Source organism: Lutjanus erythropterus, chromosome 8 (assembly GCF_056507025.1).
Source record: "Lutjanus erythropterus isolate fLutEry1 chromosome 8, fLutEry1.hap2, whole genome shotgun sequence".
NCBI classification, from domain to species: Eukaryota; Metazoa; Chordata; class Actinopteri; order Lutjaniformes; family Lutjanidae; genus Lutjanus; species Lutjanus erythropterus.
Window position 1 is genome coordinate 29,721,970 of NC_139324.1, and position 19,180 is coordinate 29,741,149.

Sequence of the window (19,180 nt, forward strand, 5' to 3'; positions counted from 1 at the left end):
ATGGCAGCTACAGACAGAAAGAGGCGGCTGCATCAGAGCCAAAGTAGCACATTTTAAATTAATTTCCAAATAATCTTACCTGCAATCAGATAACAAAACACAAATAACAGTAACTGTGAAAAGGCTGAATATAGGATATGATAATCAGCCAGGCCAATGTTCAGTCAACCCTTTTACGATTATTGATTATTAAAATTTAATAATTTTTGGGTTTTGGACTGTTGGTCAGACAAAAAGCAATTTTAAGACATCACTTTTAGCTCTGGTGACTATTTTCTGACATTTTAAAGGTTAAACGATTAAAATTATCAATAGACTAATTTGTCACAAAAAGATGTAACTAAACTGGAGCTCTATTTCAAAGGACATTACTGTTTATATTCTCCACTATGTCAATTTTAAAGGGACAGTTCACCCCAAAATGAAAAAAATAAAACTTTTCCAGTATATGTGAGAGAAAGCAGACATCTTTATGGTTGATATTTACAAAACTGAGCAACTTAAAAAAAAAAAAAAAAAAACTATCATGATGGATAAGAGCACTACAGGTCAGAGGAAATACGAATTCCTGATTTTGGGGTGAACTTTCCCTTTAATCAGTAGCAAACGTCATAAATTGCATCTCTACTGAGTAAAATACTTTTTTGTATTCTTATGTTGCTCCACTATATCAATCTGTAATGTGCTGTTATTTGCTGCTAGCATCACTTACTTGATTGTTGTTTTGGCTCTAAACCCGTCAATGGTCGACCATAGTGTCAAAAGCAGTTGGAGGTTTTTAAAGGCAGGACAATGTGCATACGACATAAAATAAATCCCGAAACACCAACCGTCAACTTTTTTTGAATTGTCAGTTTCAACGGTTTTTAAACAGGTAGTTAGTTTACTTAATTAAATTTCAGCGTAACGTCTGTGTGTCCCGTTAGTTCCAATTCACGCCAAACCAAACGTTAACGTTACCTGTAGGAAAAGTTTAAATTAAGCTAGCAGAGCGTGACGTTCAGCTAAATTAAGCTAGCTCTAACGGTAAATGTTACCGTTTACCGAAGCGACACAGAAAATAACTCGACCACACACGCTAAAAAAAAAAAAAACTCGAGTAAGTTGAAAATAGAGCACACTGCTGTCTGTCACTCCTGCTGGTTTTGACGGCTGACTCAATGGGCATGTCCCGACATTCCTCCCCAACAAACTGCCTCTAAAACTCTGACCGGGAGCAACTTATCCCTGTTAACTTTTTCCCGAACCGGTGAACCGACACCTCCAGGCTAACTATGTCGACACAGCCAACTCGTGAGTGTTTCTTTTAAAGCCTTACCTGATAAATGTCATGGATATTAAAGCGCCAGACAAAAAGTTTTCCCCAGTTCTCCAGCGTATCTCCACACGAACTCAGTTCCCACTTGATCCGCCAAGGTAGGCTCCGGGACGCTGGGCTGCTCCTCCTCCTCCTCCCCGCATGAGGTCATCTGTTTCAGGGAGGCACATCAACAGAGGGCAGGGAACCAAGACAAAACTACCCCCTCCTGCCTTCTCCTCCTCCATACCTCTTCTTCCTCGTTTCTCTGGGCATGCCTCATGGACGTGACAGGATGCTAGAGAAGCGAGATTGACGTGTGTTAGGACAACTGTTTAAGTGGAGTTTAAAGGGATAGTTCACACAAAAAATTAAAATTCAGTCATTATCTGCTCACCTTTATCCCAACTGAGGGTTTATTTTGTTAGTCCGCAAAACACTGCTGGAGTTTCACGGGAAAACAGTGCTGCAGGATCCCCCAAACAATGTAAGTGAATGGTGACCACTTTTCAAACATAAAAAAAACAACTAAAACGAAAAACAAAATGGCTCCATACTGCTTGTCTGGTCTAATCCAAGTCAGTTCAGAGTTCAAGTGCACATAAACATGGCTCCAAGCTAAGGATCTACAGTGACGATTCAGGCTAAAATCATGGTGTTAAATAATGTTTTTTAGTCAGCTTGGCATGTTGGGTCACCATTTACTTCCATTGTTTGGGAGATTCTACAACACCGCTTTCCTGTGAAACTCCAGCAGTGTTTTGTGGACTTAAAAACTAAACGTGACCTTCAATCGGCATGTGGGTAAAAAGATAATGACTGAATTTTCATTTTTGGGTGAACTATCCCTTTAACAGGGGGATCTGGTGAAGGAACATAGCCAGGGTTTTCAAGGTACTAAAGTCCTCAAAATTCCCCTCCAAAGAAAGTCTATGAATGTTTAATCACTTGGATTATTCATGTTTTTATTAAAACGGATGTTCCATTATGAATAATGCAAGTTTTATTTATTAAGAGCAGTTCTTTAAGTAAACTCAACACAACTTGCTTAAGTCTAACATACAGTATCTGCCTCAAAGCTTTGACACTATTTCCCTGTACAAACTACTAGATATTAAATAATTTGTTTTTTTCCAAGAAGGCAGGAATTTATTATGAAATTAGACTCACAAAATTATGGAAGCCCATTTTGTCCTGTGTGATGAACAAAGATTCTGTAAGACACTTTCTCAAATGAGTTTGTGTATCAAAATGGTATCTCAAAATAATGAGTTAGTATCTTAATATAAATACTTAGATACTAACTCATTATTTTGAGAATGTTTTCATTTTAACGATTTACAGAATCTTATCTTTTCATCACATGGGCACCAATGGGCTTCGATATATCTATAAGTGAAAACAAGCCATTAGATGCAGTTAAAAAAAGACCTAGAGAAATCTGGTAATTGGATCTTGTCCTGATTATCTTATCACAGCTAAAGTCTTACCATTCTATTTCCCAAGTTAAAGAACTAAATGCTGTTTCAAAGCCCTCGCCACATAGTCAGGAATACATTTTTGGTAGAGAATTGCTGAACCCTTTATTTATTCATTCTTTTTTGTTGTTGTTGTTGGCTCAAAGGGTCCAGTCTGCACATTTGATTAGTTAAATTAACATTGGAAAGTTGGAAACTACCTGAATACAGAGGTAAGTAGCAATGTGCATTTACACAAGTATAGTACTCACAGTTTTGGCAGGCTGTTTTAAGCCTGTTTCCATTTTGTGTAAGTTCATGTATATGTACCAGTAGCCTTCATGTCAGAGTGTAGAGGTAAAATTATTATTTGACCTAGAGGTGTTAATAGACACCAGGTCTGATCATTTGTATAATCGTTGAATTCACTTATGAAGCTTATGAATGCTCACTTTGAGTGTTTTTTTCATTCACATCTTTGAAAAATAAGTATCTTTGGATTTTTGACCAACAAAAAACAATTTGAACTTTTGTCTTGGCCTCTCAAATTTTCTTTTGATTGTTTTCTGTCATTTTATAGACTAAACTACTCATCAAAAAACACATATAGATTAATCAATATGGAAACAGTCCTTACCTGCACCTCTAATTCAGGTCAAAATATATTTTATATTATATAGTAACTTTTATCCCATATATTAATCTTATGTCTATAGTTATTTGCTACTCTGCAGATTAAGATTTTACACACAGAAGCTCATAAAACATGATGCATTGCTACATTAAATTGCCCAAGGGCATATAAAGTAACATGGCACCACCTGGACTGCGTGGACATTAAAAATGCTGCTTGCATCAAAGATTTATCTCTCTGAGAATTTATAACAAGCTTTTTTACTCTTAATAGATTTTGCTGCCAACACCTCTGACCAATATACTATCTTAAATGCAAGAAAAAAAGTATATTTACATTGATTTTTTTTTTTTTTTTTTTTACCTAAGTTAAGAATCTGAGCCCATTTTCTACTTTAACATACAACTATAGCCTAAGTAATTAAAATTTGATTTAAGCCTGTTCATGCAAATTTAAAATGATCTGTTGTCCTGCTATTAGCAGTCAGATAAACTGTGTAACTTCCTCCTTGTTGATGTACATTAGAAGAGGAAGGGTTGGAACATGAGTCAAAGCTTTTAGGTAAATTTATCCTAATCAATTAGTGGCTGTAGAAACAGGATGTCATTCAGTAGTTTACTGCTGAATCTCAGACGGCTGTAGGCATCTTGACCTCAGCAATTAATAATACATGTCAGCATATAGCGTAATTTATATGTAATTTCTATGGAGAGGCTTAAATGTTCTTACCATGCAGGAACAAAACAATATCTAATTAACTTATAAACATGCAAAAGCTGAAAAAATGTAAATGAATGCTTAGGCTATTGGGTTATTATAATAAAATGTATTGTAAGGCTCTCTAGGCTGTTCTCATTGTTGTCAGTGAAGCTCACAGCAGCACAGCTTAGTCTATGGTGACCTCATGAGGTAATAATAGTTTATGCAGCTTGTTTCATGTGCAAAATTTGGGTCATGATAAAGTCTAATATCATAAATAATATATGTTTTGTATTACAATTAGGTATTGTTTATTGCATATGCTGCAACACAAGAAGATAATCTTAATTAACCTGCATACTTAAAAGTCTACTGTTGTGATTCAAGTACACTGGAGCTGCAAACCACATCCTCTCAGTCATCCCACTCCTCTGTGTGAGGCGGTGTTGTACAGTCGGTGTGCGCAGTGTTTTCTCAGCAGTGTGGTGGGCGTCGCGGGGTCAAGCGAGGCTCCTCAGATGGCTGGGAATGGGCAGACACTGGCAGTGAAATGCAGCATGTCTGCAAGTCAGAAGACCACCAACTGCTCCGCTCCTCAAACAGAGCTGGAGAGGGCTCTGAACTTCACACACAGATGGTATCAAAGGCATGTGTGAACAGCATGCTCATCACAGAGAATATAAGGTCGGCACATTGTGTTTACAAGGCTATCATCAAGTACTTTCTTGGCGTACAAACGAGCAGATATTGTTTGTGGACTCGTCTGATGCAAACAAAAAGGCTTATGTATGAACACACGGGTGAGACACACAAGAAAGGGGGCAAACACATTTGCATGTTCGCGCACAGGGGATGGAGTTGATGTTGTGTTTTTACATTTGCAGGATTTTTTTTTTGTAAAACTTATACTTTGCATACAAATTCAGTAGTGTCAGAGCGTGTATAGACTACTCATGTTCATGCCCCATGGTCAGAGAGCTTAATCCCCTATAAATTAAAATTACCTAAATAATGTTTTTTTTAGTATTGTTCTGTTGTTGTATTTGTAGCTGACTCAGAAAATGTGTTTATCACAAGAGATCTGAATGTCCTTGTGATAATATTGTAAATAGTTTTTTGTTTTTTTGATGGTGTACCTTTGTTTGTGGGGCGGTGGCGACATCTGCTGGCCAAGCCTTTGTGTTGTGCTGAGTAGACAGCATGCTCTGTTCACATGCAAGTGCAAAGTGAGTGACAGTAAATGTTACATGACAAATTACATCTTGGTTTAATAAAAGCTATTTTTTTTCAGCTGCTTAAAGAAAATGGCCTATAAAACCTATAACAATGATTTAATCCAACCTAGACTGAAAATGATGTATAATTCAATCTGCCCAGGAGGAAATTATCTCAGCATGGCCCAGTTTAAAACCGGACTTTATGTTGGTTATGATGAGTTGTGTGAATTAAATGAAACAGAAAATAAAATGCACCGTGTTTTATATTGAGCTTTAATGCATCTAATGATCCAAGGAGACATTTATATTTGTCACAAAGGAATAAAAACACTGGTGTAGACAATAAAATTTAATGATGGCTGAATTCCATTTAGCTGCTTCAGTTTTAGGGTCCTGGGATTGTGCACGCTGGCCAGGGTTGGGTAGTAATAGATTACATGTAATCAGTTTATAAGAAATTAACTAATTATAATCATCTCAGATTAGATTTGAACAAATGTGTAATTATAGTTATTTTGATTACATCTTTAAAATATGGCAATTTGAAAATTCTGAAACTTTTTTCACGATAACCAGTGCTCTATTAATCATGAAAAGCACATCTTACATTCGGGATTTCTTAGATGAGGAATTCTTTATTTTTTCCCGGCCAAAGACCCCTCATAAGATGGAAAATATGCCAGAGAAAACCTCACGTCTACCCCTTGGAACAATATGACATAGCCTGTGTTTTTTGCACTTCTACTTCTACTTGTTATGTGAACAAATTATGTTTACTATGTCATGTTTATTATGTGTTCCAATGAAAAATACAGAATACATAAAAGCATAAAAAGAACAATAATAGTCCTAACCTGGGACTTATGATGGCCTATAAAATTGTTTGTGGAAAGGAAATAGAATAAGTAATGAATCTAATCATATTGAAGCCAAATCATAAAGTAAATGCAGGCTATAATGATCCTCTGTCTTAGATAAGTGCTCCACTTTTTTATTAGTAAGACCTTTTCTTACTAGACAGGTCAATGCTGTGAAAAAGGCCTGTGAGCGGCACTAAACCGTGAACATTCTTCACCATAACCATGATGGGACACAAACCTGTAACATAAAGTGGAAACCAACAAGCTTCTCCGTCTCCCATCCTCCACCTCGTTTACAACGCTCGTGCACATGAATACAAACCTGCTTTTAAAACGTATCCCAGAAAATGACTCAAAATCCTATAATCACTTGCCCGTCTGCACCACAGCCGCAATAATAAACACACAGTCTCTTTTACATTCTGACATAAATGTGACATAAATACATGTTTTGCACAGGCCTTTCAAATAAGTGCTGACAGGATTGTATGATAAATTCTGCTTTTTGTACTGCATAAACAAACCTCTGGGTGGTTTTATTCTTCTGTGCATATGGAGGTGCCTTTCCCTGAGCAGGTGCAAAATAAGTCAGGATACAACTTAACACAAATGTTTACTCAGCTGCTGCAGATGCTTCCACTTTTTCTTCCACTCAGATCGCTGTACCATGAGTCACTGCTCGAGCATTCTGGGATCATCCACAGAAACCTTCAAAATACTGAAACTCGGAGGGCTAGTTTTCTTGTACACCTCAATGTAAAACAGGACTTAAGTCATTGGAGCCTCATTATGCCTGTTGTAGTGTAAAAGAGAATACAGGCTTTAAAAAGAGATTTTTTGATCTCAATGGGACTTCCTGGTAGAATAAAGATAAAATGAAATAAATAAAAAGTGATGAAGTTAATGAGGGGCTTTCTTAATAGGAGTAGGTAAGTTACAGTTCACCTTGACTTCTAGTTTTATTATTATACTCAAATATCAGGCTGTTTTAATATGTATATTATATTGTTTGTCTTATTTATTAACCTTATATGGGTGGAGTTTGTAAATATCTGGTCATAGATTGTTTCTGATGGGTGATCGGACAATGTGAGTTATTTTTGTGAGTGTTTTTGTAGTTGCTTTATGGTTTACGTTAAACTATTGTACCTTTCCTTCTACAAAAGGGTATTTTTTCTCTCATATATAATATAATTCTATATTATGTATATATACATATATATTTATCACATACTATACTATATCCTTTTATATATGTATACCAGTCTATATAATATAACCTTAAATATTTTACAGCTGCAACTAGTGATTATTTTCATTATAGATTAATCTGTTGATTATTTTTTAAATGAATCGATTAGTTGTTTGGTCCATAAAATGTCACAAAATGCCAACTGGTGTTTCCCGAAGCCCGAAGTGACGTCTTCAAATATTTTGTTTTGCTCACAATCCAAAGGTATTCAGTTTATCTTCAGAAAAAACAAAAACAAAAACAGAAAATTACTCAAACCAATTATTCAATTATCAGAATAGTTGTCAGTTATTTAATTTAATTATTAAGTAATCTATTCATCATCAGTTAGTTGTTGCAGGTCTAGTATGTATGTCATATACTTAGTTAATCCTACATCTTTAACTTGCAATTATTCTTCACAATACACCGTATATTTATATTTATACTGTGAAATCATCCCATGCAATAAGATTCTGTGAATTTTTGCTGCTTGTATCCTCTGCAACCAACATACTGTGTTATTTATACATGTATTAGTGAAAGGTGTGTATCATCTGTATAGTTCATATTTTTATTTCTTTATAGTTGATTCTATTTCAGTTTTGTCTGTATTCCATTTATCACTCGCTACTTTTCTACCTGCTCTTCCAATCCTTGAGCTTCTGTAACAACTGAATTTCCCTGGTGTTTCTTATCTCTTCTTTTATGAAAGGGGCTTTGAAATTTAGACGCTGAACTATTTTCCACGTATGCCTTGAAATGTTCAATAAACAAAACTGTAGGAAAAGAATAATGAAGTTCATACTTGTTATACTGCAACTTATAGTTTGGTTTGTGAAGTACAACAACATCATCCTCTGACTTCGAGCCTCAAGTTTCTAAACAGTCAAATGTTGCCATCTAATGGTCGTTTTAGTTTACAGCAAGATAAATGAAGAACAAGATCTGCAGTCCAGTGATGCCATGCAAGTTATTTTTTATTAAATCTAATAAGTGCCAAGTGATACGTTGTGAAAATTTCACTGGAAAAAGGTCTAAAAAAAAACACTTTACAATCCCGAACCATCACATTAAACATATCCAAACGCCATCTGTTTGTCATCAGCTGGTAAATCCAACTACAGCATTTCTTACAACACTAGGAAAGGCACATTAAATGCTGGTTTATAGTTTTCTCACAAATAAGCACGGCCTGGAAGAGCTCATTTTCTCTTCTAAATACAGAGCTCAATGAAAAACCTTCTTCCCGTCAACGCTTCACAGAAAACCTGTCAGTCCCCTCACGTGTCTAACACTTCATGTTTGTCTTTCACAGCTGACTTAACACGTCTCCCTCTGGGGAATTCTCAGATGTGCGTCGCTCAAAACTTCCTCGGCTGCTGGATGAAGAAGGTCCGGGGCGAGTGGGTCTTCTCTACTGCGGGTCGCACCTTGCTGTGCCTCACACTCACCGGCGTCTCTGGAAAGTCGTGGCTCAGCTGCAAACGTGAGGCAGGAGTTTATTACCCACAAGGCTCTGGGGCCTGAGAGGCACTGCAACTAATCCAGTTTGCTCAGTAGGAGTGACATGCAAAGAAAGAACTGGCTGTTAAAAAAAAGGGAATGTTTTTGTTTACCTTGTCAAGAGTTCCTGCCAGAAGAATGCCAACTTGTTGCATCCTGTTGGAGGCGGCGACAGACCTGCTGCAAGATCACAGGTGTCAAAAACAAGAGGCTCACTTCAATTTAAAGAAAAGTCCAGTAACATACATGGTCTGGTTCTAATACCTACAGGTCTCCAGTTTGCAGAAGCAGGAGTCCCAGCAATGGAAGACAACAAAATATTGTTGTTGACAGGGTCAGCAGCAAAACATCTGTAAGTTTGGTGAAGTTCTGATTCACCAAAGTCGCACAATAACACAAAAAAACCTAACAAATCAAGGCAGCAGTATACCAGCATCTCCTGTGCTCTGTGAGGTAAAATAACTGATTCTGCAAATGGCGTGCAGCTGTTCTGGAGAGAGCGATATTTGGCTTTTATAACAGCAGTTTCCCCATTTCAAAAGGCCGGCTGATGGCAAAATTAAGCGGTGAAAAAAAGTCTAAATATATTGTACACTTTAACTGATATTGATTTTTTTTTCTGTAGGCCTTTTTTAAGCGACCAAAATACATTTTGCTGCTGATCCTGTCCTCATTGCTGAGCTTCAGTGCTGGTACTCCCCTCTGCTTCTCCCGACTGGATGTCAACCACAATCAACTGTAGGTAAAACGCCGACGTAACCGCACTTCAAATAATCTGCACGACCCCTTTAAGTGACATGCATTTCCATGCTCTTGGAGTTTACGCTTCAGATGCAGACTGTAGGCCTACCTCACTTTGTCAGACCTCTTGGTCTCCTTCTCTGGAGTCCCATGATTGCCACTCTCTTCCAAGCTTTTCTTGGCCACCCGTTTACCTCCAGCCTTCACTGTTGACCCAAAGAAGGAAGATCGTTTAAAAAACAAAAAACAAAAAAAACAGCTGGATGAGGTATTTCTTCTAATCCTGTTTATGTCTGGTGCATTTATGAGTTTATACACATGTGACCCAAGTGTGTGTGTTCTTTATTTTTATGTTTTGTTTACTGTAGGTTCTGTTTTACTTCATTTCCACTACAACAGGTTAGGTTTATTATTAATATGTCATATGTAATTACTATTTTATTTGTATATTTAGGCTGATGCATCACAATTATACTTGGAATTGATCTTTTTATTAAAAGTATATTTGAATGTATGTGTATCTTTCCAGACATGATTAGAAATGTTTACGTATGTTATGACCTGAAAATACATTGTAAAGCATCTTTCGATAAATCTTTACCACATAAATAACTTCAAACTGTATCCACGGCCACAAAATTGTAAAATGGAACAATTTGGAAAATTTTGACAAACTCCGTCAATGGCTGCTATTGCAGTCTTACTATGAGAAATCCTAAACAGATGGTCAGTTGGAGAGTCTAAGTTGAGGGAGTGGCCTGAATTTTAAACAGTAGTTTGCAAGCTGGGGGTCAGGGATAAATCTGAGAGGTCAAACAGGGATTAGAGCAGTAAGAAACAAAAATATTTCCCTTAAATAAAATACATTTTACAGATTTTTTGTCTGACCTCTGAATTTTCACTCCCACCTCCCACTTTTTTTTCCTTTTTAGGCCTCTAAAAATCTAGGACTGCAACTACCAATTATTTCCATTATTCATTCATCTGTTGATCATTTTCTTGATAAATCAACTAGTTTTTTAGTCCATAAAGTGTAAGAAAATGGTTAAAAATGTTAATCACTGTTTCCCAAAACCCAAAATGATGCCTTCAAATGTCTTGTATTATCCACAATCCAAAGATAATGAGCTGACTGTCACAGAGGACCAAAGAAACCAGAAAATATTCACATTTAAGCAGCTAAAATTGGACGTTATTTCTTTTAAAAACGATTAATTGGTTATCAAAAGAGCTGGTGAGTAATTTAATAGTTGACAACTACTTGATTAATCGATGTAGGTCCATTAAAAACAAAAGAAAAAAGTCATGTCATGTCCACATTTAAGCCAGAACCAGTGATGAGTTGTCACATAACTACACTTTACTTCATTTTAATAAATAACACGGGGAAAAGATTCAATATCTTTATGACATTACAACGTGAAAATGGCCTTTTAAGCAGTTCCCCACAAATAAAGTGCAATGCTTACTTAAAATGTGAAAGTGTAGCTGTAGTGTGTATGTAGTGTTACATATGCAAAAAGGCAGATTGCAAAAAATGCAACTGTCCAATTGCTTCAACACAGTAAACAGTCGGTTTAAACGGCTGCATCGTTATTAAGAAAATGCAAAGAAATATAAACTGCACGACAAACGTAAACGTCTCTGTGCAAAAACACGTTTGCACAAGATTTCTCATGCATTGAATTGAGCCTATATGATGGATTAGTGCGTGAGAACATCGTGTTACTTTGAGCAGAGGCCTGCGGCTGGAAAACACTGAAAAGCATGTGGGTGAAAATCACGGTTACAAAACTCAGCCCGATTGATGCAATTAAAAAAAAAAAAAACGCGTTTCCAATCTATCAAGCAGCGCATCAGAACAGGACAAAATAAAAACAGATAAAACACTAGAAGAGGAGCAGATTCACCGACGGGTCTGTATCTGGGTCGAGCAGAGGAAAACAACAGCGCTTTGGCTTCATATAGTGAAAAAAAACAAAAGAAAAGAAAAACATAAACAGTGCGAGAGGAGACGTGTGAACACGAGTTTACCTGCTGGAGGGTGGCCAGCCTTCAGAACAGGAGCCTCCTTCGACCCAGATTTGGAGAGTTGCTGCACCATTTTTCGAAAAGTTTCCGGAGGAAAAAAAAAAACACAGCCAAAGAAAGCACCAAACAAACTCTTCTTCTCGACGCCCACTTCTGCTTGTTTTTATGCTCGAGCCGCGGTGACGTCACGCGTGCCTACAGGAAGGGAAACGCCCATTTCAATCCCGCACGGATGCTCATCTCGAACAAAAAAAAACAACAACCTGAAACTGAAACAGAGACGCGATGTCTCACACCGATCATTTACTTCAAATTAATGTCTCAGAAATACGTGTAGACTTATGTTTTATTTTGAAAAGCTTGACATCAATTAAACAACGGCGATATTAAGGGTTAATACTATTTAAAGGGATAGTTCACCCCAAAATTGAAAATACATGTTTGTATGCTGTATGTGGTGCTATTTAATTTTCCAGGACATAGAAGAACTCAATCAGGCTGCCATGAACCAGACACAAATGTGATTTAAGGTCCTAATAATGACTGAATCTACAATAATGGAATATTTAAGTGTTCTGCATAGGGCACATCAGCATGCAATAATGCACTTGTGAATTGCCCGGTGGTCAGTTATTTTGTTGGCAGGTCCAAAACTTTAAGTTTTACAGATACAGGTTGCAATGTTAGCAGCTGCAAACATAGAGGAAGAACAATGTAAACATCATGGAGGTAAAGGATTCAAAGACTAAAAGTACAATTAAATATAAACGACACAGTTCATCATCATGACCAAGGAAGGCAGCACTGACCTCCTGTCAAAATAAAGGCCTGATAACAATAAGAGAAATGATATTTACTGTCTTTCTTGGATTTTACTTGCAGTATTTCCAAGTGCTCATGACAGCTTTGCAGCTTACATGAAACCTTTCATCTGGTCAGTTCTGATCCGGATAATTTTGGTGTGAGTCACAGAGTCATACAGATGTTTGCCTTCTCTCAAATATAATGGAACTAGATGGCACTTGGCTTGTGGTGCTCAAGGCGCCAAAAAAAAATACCAAAGAAATCGTGCATCTATTCATGGACATGAGGTTATGGCTCAGCTGAGGAGACGCCATTAATGTTTACATCCCACGCTGTAAAGAGCATGAGCCTCTTGTCCACGAGTATTTGCATGCTTCTTTCTGCATAGTCACACAGTTGGCGGGGTGTAGTCCAATAAAAGAAAATAGTTCCTATATGAAACTGCTCACAGCTCCTCCCCATGTCATGTTATGTCATGTTGTGTCTCTTGTGCCCAGTTGGTGCACTGTGTTACTAAAAGAAAACAAATAAAAAGAAGAAAAAGAAACTGCTCACAACAAGGTCTGTGGATTATCTTGAGTAACCAGGCTGTGATTTCCAGAAAGAGACCTTGTTGTTGTTGTTGTTGTTGTTGTTGTTGTTGTTTTTATGCTGAGTGTCATTTGGTCCCATTATGCTGCAGAGAAGGCAGACATCTCTACAGCTGATATCTCCAAAACTCTGCAACTCACACCAAAAACAATCTAGATGGATAAACAGCGCTACATGTGAGAGTGAAAATACGTATTTTTGCTTTTGGGGTGAACTGTCCCTTTAACTGTTGAATGAATCCAGGCAGTGTGCAACCGCAAGACAGCGGAACTTAAATAAATCCACATTTGAATACCAGCTGTGTTCATTAAGGCATATTAAAACGCAAACTCAGAGAAACATATTTAAAAAAAAAAATCAATCTCAGTGGTGCATTATAACAACTAATTTGATCAAATTCAGAGAAAACAGTTGCACACAGATCTTTTATAAAACACGTTTATGTCCTCTTACTGAACACTGATGTCAGTGTAAACCTGCACTGAGGTATGAGTACAACCCAACCTCCACAGGTAGATCCAGTTTATTAATTAGTATCCATGGTAACACCTGAGTTGACTTAACTGTTTCAAATCAATATGGCTGCCGTGAAAAATGTCCATTAAACACACAGATATGAAACAGACCCTCATAGCTGTCATATGACTTGCTTTGCCTGTTGCATCAGTCATGTGCCACATTTACTGGAGAAAATAACTGCAAAGCGAAGGGAAATATTCACATCATTTTTTCGAGCGGCAGCTTCAGCTGGTGGGGGATTTTATTAAGCTTATATATCTCTTACTTTTCCTGAATCCACCAATACTGGCTGTTGCAGATTTTTAAAAAAAATAATCAAATCAATTCGTCATAGTCACAACAGCACAGACAACCCCACTTATGAGGAGCAAGTAATAGTATTTTCATCTGCAACTTGAATATAATAAGATATCCTTCTGTTGTTTTATGCTAAATTAAATGGCACTGTTGTATATTTTTATGTGTGTGTGAGGAAAATCTCTTGCTCTCCTGCGCCCCTCCTTGTTAAATGTATGACCTGTTCACTCACTGCAGATTGGAACACGTCCATTTAAATCTGTGCTTCAGAGATTTACCCCTCGGCTTAATAAGGTCAGTTCATGGCAGCCATGTTGATATGAAATAGTAGGCTAAACACAGGTGTTACAAATGATACTAATTAAGGTCCTGTTCCATTTAGTGTAGCAAAGCCTTTCCAGTCAGCCAACATGTATTATACAGTAGCAGCACCCTGACTCTGTTTGGCCCGAATGGAATGAAATCTTAATTAATTTCACTGGTAACACCTGTGGTTATTCTACTATTTCATATCAATATGGCTCCTGTGAAAAAGATGCATCGCTCTGTCAAAACCATCACAGGTTTAGCTGAACTGTGCCACAATGTTTTGACTCTCTGCCACGACACAGGTGGATATTATTTGCATTTTGTGTCTAAGTGGCACGTGTATGAGGCGTATGAATATGTGCTTGTGTAAAGTGTAATTTCTATCAAAAAACAAACAAACAAACAAAAAAAACTATGTCTGGTTGCATAAACCACCTTAGGCTTCAAACTTAAGTTTGTCCTTTAAGCAAAATATTTGCCTAAGCTAAAGCGTTCACTTATTAGCATTGCATAAATCCTCTTAGGTTGTCTCCTCTCCTAAGAGTTTGAACTAAAGCTTTGGTGACAGTTGGTGTCATGTGCTGCGTTCAAGTGAAACTCGTGAACTCACAATTTCAATACAAAAGTTGTGAACAAAATGTTGTGAACGTTTTTTTTTTTTTTTTTTTTAATGTTACTAGACAGCATTATTGTCAGTTGATGGTCAGTTAAGCTAACACACCAGGTTAGCCTGTGTTAGCCAGCTTCTCCAAAATGGACAACAAAGAGAAATAAAAAGAAAAGGAAGCTGAGAATGTTGCTCTGCTCGAAGAATATAGAAAGTACAAGCACATAATCCAAAAGTAAGTAAAGTAAATAAGCAGCCAGAACAAATATACACAAGCAGATGTGGGAAGTAACTGACAAAATGAATGTGAGAAAAACATCGAAGCTAATGTAAATATGAGACAGTCATGTTAACTTTTGGCTAGCTAGCTACAAAGTTTCTAATGTAAACAACAAATCTATACTTTGTATCAAGTTGTGTGTCTTAAAAGTGTCAGTGAGTTTTTCCTCACCTGAAAAATGTATCTCCTCCCCCTCTTAAATCACAGTTAATCCAGCCATTGTCTTATGTTCCACAAATTATTTTAATTATAAGACACTGTTATGGGTCTCTTAAGGTTTTCAGAGGAACTGAAGACCTTCTAGCAGCACATGAGTGAAAACTTCACTCACTAATGAATCAGTTTTCTGTTACAACACCCCAAGGAAATCCAAAGGGTGATTTTATTCATTACTTCAGTTTAGTACTTGCTGTATTTTTTAACATATTGCTAAATTACTGCATCCTGTTATCACACAGCAAACACTGGACCAGGTGGTATATAAAAACAGTAAATACAGCATATTAAACAGTGAGGGGGAGCAGTGAAGGGTCAACAGGTCACGGAAGAAGCAAAGATTCGACGTGTCTAATTCTCATGTGTTATTCATTTACCTACAGACTGTTACATCCTCTTACAGGAGGATGTGTAAATGTTAGAATGTGCTAATAGGAGCCGAGTTGCTCCTCGGGCTCCTCACAGTTTTACGCGTCTCCTCTGCTGCACCACTGGCTGGCGAATGTGGGGCTTGACACCAGTTTCATGTTTTCACAGAAAAATAAGGAGAAAATTAGAAAATACAGAGGGCAGAAGAACTGGCTGTTTGTACAGTACTTGTAGCTCTGTTTTAGTACATTTCGACTTACCTTGACTTCTTGCCTGGAAGCTCCACATTAGAGATGTGCTTTTGTGTCCCTATCTTTTCTTGTGTTCCCAGTGTAGCTGGGGAGTTCGGTTTATTTTTGTAATGTCAATTTTTGGGGGGCCAAATTTATTTACCTGAGCAATTTCATTTTTTTTTTTTATCTAGGGAAGGTTTGTTGTTTTGGCCTGGGTCCTCACTGAAGTTCGATTTGAGCATCATATTTTCCAGCAATCTTACCTCACTATTGATTAGGGATGTAACAATCCAGCGATTTATAACAATAAAAAAAAGTGTCTTGATGCTGTACAGAACTGTATTTCTCAGGTAATATCTACCTCAATATTACATGGTTCATTTTATTAAAGGTTTGCTACCGACTGCTGCATTGTTTTTGTTTTGCAACTGTACATTCATAATTCAAACATTCATTACCAAAGAGTTCGTGCCAATTTTTGGCTCATGCTTTATTTATTATTCTTTATTTATTAAAGAAGGAAAGCTGAAGCATTTTGAGTTAAATGGAAAAATGGATTTTATACAACCAATTATTTATTTTCTATCTATTATTTAATAAAGGACATTTTTTTTCTGTTTTTTAATATCAAGATAAATAAAAATAAATAAATAATATATAATATAATAAATAATTGTATTGTGGGTTTATTATTGTCATATTATTGTGACTTGAGTTTTTTGGTGTTGTTACAGCTGCAGTGATTAGTCAATTAGTCAATTAGCTGATTGAAAGAATATTAGTTGTCAACTATTCTGATAATCAATTAACCTTTTCGGTCATTTTTCAAGCAAAAATGTCAAACATTTGCTGCTCCAGCTTCTTAAATGTGAGGATTTGCTGTTTTTAATTTGTAAATGAAGAGTATTTTGGTTTGAGGCAAAAAAAAACAGGCAATTTGAAGAGATAATTTTGGGGTCCGGAAAATTGTTATGAGCCCTTTTCACAATTTTTTGACATTATGTAGACAAAATGATTAATCATGAAAGTTATCTGCTGAATAACAGATAATAAAAAGTGTTGGTTGCAGCCTGAGTTAATACTGTTACACTGTTCATATTCAGTGTCAATATTTGGACAGTACCTTTTTTTTAAATCCAAAGAGCAAAATTGTTTTGCCCAGGTGTGGGTTTGGGGTTGCTGATCATTCATTGTTCTGCTTCAGGGCTCCTCAGCGTTTTTTTTTCGGAACACAGGACCGCTGGTTCAAAGCATGTTTGTGTAAATGCAATTTAATGAGACATTTTGTCCCCCAGGAGCAGAATAACTGCAGAGAACAAACTTCAAAAGAGAGAAGTGTTTGATTTCTCCTTTGAATCTCTCCAAGTTCTGTTTGTGTGTGTAGAAAATGTCAGTAAACAGGAAGAGCAAAAGATGCAATTACACGTGTTTAAAAAACAAAACTGACCTTTTATTATTTTAGCATGGTTGTGTTATGATGCCATCTTTGTCCACATATTTCTTCATATATTTATATATCTATAGATTTTTAACATGGCACAAGTTTCTTTTTTAACCAGTGCTGATGAGTGTAAACCAGGTAACATGTTGTTTTTTTTTCTGTATTTACAATAAAATGAAAGAAATGTACAAGACTCCATGGCATTACACAGCTTCAACATTAAGTACAGATACAATTTGATCCCTCTGTACAATCTAACATCATTAGTTTACTATCTTTTTTTCTTTGTTTTTTATTTTTACAGATATGAGTTCATGATCCATTTTGGCTTCGGCACATACACAGTTCCCCATCTTGACTCTTACCGCAGACCCTCGCTCACATGACTCACAACTTTCATCATGCTATCACAGCTAAGAGTTTCATAAAGAAAATAAAACTAACATCTAGACAGAGCAGGACGCACGTCTCCTCACACTAGTGTCTGGTCCCCCAGCGTGATTCCATCTTCTACTAAAATAAAAAAAAAAATAACTTAAAAAAAACATTCCTTTAAATCCTTCTTTGGCACACATTCCATCTTTCCATCTGCCATCGCTCCGCTGAACTCCCCCTTCAAAACACACACATTCACTTTACAACAAACACACTTATAAAGCCAAAGTTCATGAAAAAGTTTGTTGTGTTTCCCCCGGCTCTGCTGCAGGGTGAAGAGCCCCCCCACGTCCCCCCTGATCGTGACACAGGAGCATCTCCAGACCTCTTTATACCCAGGAGTCAGGAGAGCCGGGGTACTGCTCTGCCCTGTACGAAGGCCTCCGTGTGCTAGCGTAAAAGTCCACATAGTTGGTGGTGGATTTCAGTCCGTGAGGCTTGGAGCTGTAGTCGACCGTGGGCGGGTAGGTGATGACCTCCTCCAAGTACGGGTCGTCGTAGCCGTGGGGATGCTTCAGGTACATTCTGTACGTATCGTAGTTCCTCCGGCTCGGATCCTCTGTGTAATACATCGGCTGCAGGGGAAAAGAGACAGGCAGGCTGTGAGGAACTGATTTCCACTTCAATGTGATCAAGAGCCAGCGGGTCAACTAACTAACTAACTAACTACATTTACTCAAGTTACAGATCACAATCAACTTTTTTACAGACACTTATCTTGTAAATGTCCTCTTACACTCAACAAAATATAAATGCAACACTTCTGTTTTCTTCCTGTTTCTCATGAGTTTAAGCAAAAAAATCGTTTCATCTATGCACACTAAATCTTTATTCCAAAAGGTTTATTACACAGTTCAGTCTAGCAGTGCAGTGTCCAGTCCAACTACACCTGTGCAATAATCAGCATCTCTATGCCACACCTGTCAGGTGGGTGGATTAACTTGACAAAAGAGAAGTGCTCACTAACATATTTGTTTATTTTTCTCAAATTGTTCAATTTGTGAGTGTATGTCCATAGAAGAAGTCTTAGGTCTTTTACGTCAACTCATGAAAAATGGGAGCAAAAACAAAAGTGTTGTGTTCATAGTTTTGTTGAGTTGTATCTATGAACAGCAACCAAATGAATTAACTCGGGAAAAGCCTCAAACATGTTCATGTCATGTCAGTGGCGAGGTTGACACAAGCGGGAGAAACTTAACAGATTTGAATTTCATCTACTTGCAGCGCATCAGAGCTGTATTACAGTATCGTCATGCTAATGCAAACCGACTAGTTCCCACTGCTGCCTTAATATTAAAAGCCTTCAACTGGTGAAACTTCAGGTCGATGTTGCTGTGAAACAGTCACAGGAAACAGCATTCGTCACCAAGGTTAGCACTGACAGTGACCGCTCACCAAAGACACGC

At 37.2% G+C, this 19,180-nt stretch overlaps 3 protein-coding genes across 16 annotated transcripts in view; all 3 read right to left on the minus strand.

The window, feature by feature from the left end:
• LOC146323032 (protein TANC1-like) overlaps positions 1 to 1,478 on the minus strand; it is a 137,767-nt gene extending 136,289 nt beyond the window's left edge. Inside the window, exon 1 of the mRNA XM_084725223.1 lies at positions 1,319 to 1,478. The gene's annotated coding sequence lies outside the window, so the exon portion shown is untranslated. The remainder of the gene's footprint in view (positions 1 to 1,318) is intronic.
• A 6,879-nt stretch (positions 1,479 to 8,357) lies between these two features.
• dap1b (death associated protein like 1b) lies at positions 8,358 to 11,836 on the minus strand. Of its 2 annotated transcripts, none has more exons than XM_084725225.1 (4): positions 11,677 to 11,836; positions 9,752 to 9,848; positions 9,015 to 9,078; positions 8,358 to 8,876 (listed from the first exon to the last, which is right to left on the minus strand). In XM_084725225.1, the coding sequence occupies exons 1-4, from the start codon at positions 11,744 to 11,746 to the stop codon at positions 8,760 to 8,762; spliced, it is 348 nt and encodes a 115-aa protein (XP_084581351.1). In that variant the 5' UTR covers positions 11,747 to 11,836; the 3' UTR covers positions 8,358 to 8,759. The 2 variants fall into 2 exon arrangements, with proteins under 2 accessions (XP_084581351.1, XP_084581350.1); XM_084725224.1 differs by having other exon boundaries at positions 9,015 to 9,081.
• Positions 11,837 to 17,326: 5,490 nt separating this feature from the next.
• Positions 17,327 to 19,180, minus strand: part of pkp4 (plakophilin 4) — a 123,989-nt gene continuing 122,135 nt past the window's right edge. For all 13 annotated transcript variants that reach the window (XM_084725228.1, XM_084725229.1, XM_084725226.1 and 10 more), the window contains one exon: positions 17,327 to 18,349. In XM_084725228.1, the coding sequence (XP_084581354.1) occupies positions 18,104 to 18,349 (246 nt within the window). In that variant the 3' untranslated portion in view covers positions 17,327 to 18,103. The remainder of the gene's footprint in view (positions 18,350 to 19,180) is intronic.

Excerpts from the sequence above, each read along its gene's own strand:
- dap1b (XM_084725224.1), bottom strand. The coding sequence starts at position 11,746 with ATGGTGCAGCAACTCTCCAAATCTGGGTCGAAGGAGGCTCCTGTTCTG. Across the intron at positions 9,849-11,676 it reads GGCTGGCCACCCTCCAGCAG|TGAAGGCTGGAGGTAAACGG; the intron begins GTAAACTCGTGT and ends TTGGGTCAACAG. Across the intron at positions 9,082-9,751 it reads AAGAGGTCTGACAAAGTGAG|CAGGTCTGTCGCCGCCTCCA; the intron begins GTAGGCCTACAG and ends GTGATCTTGCAG.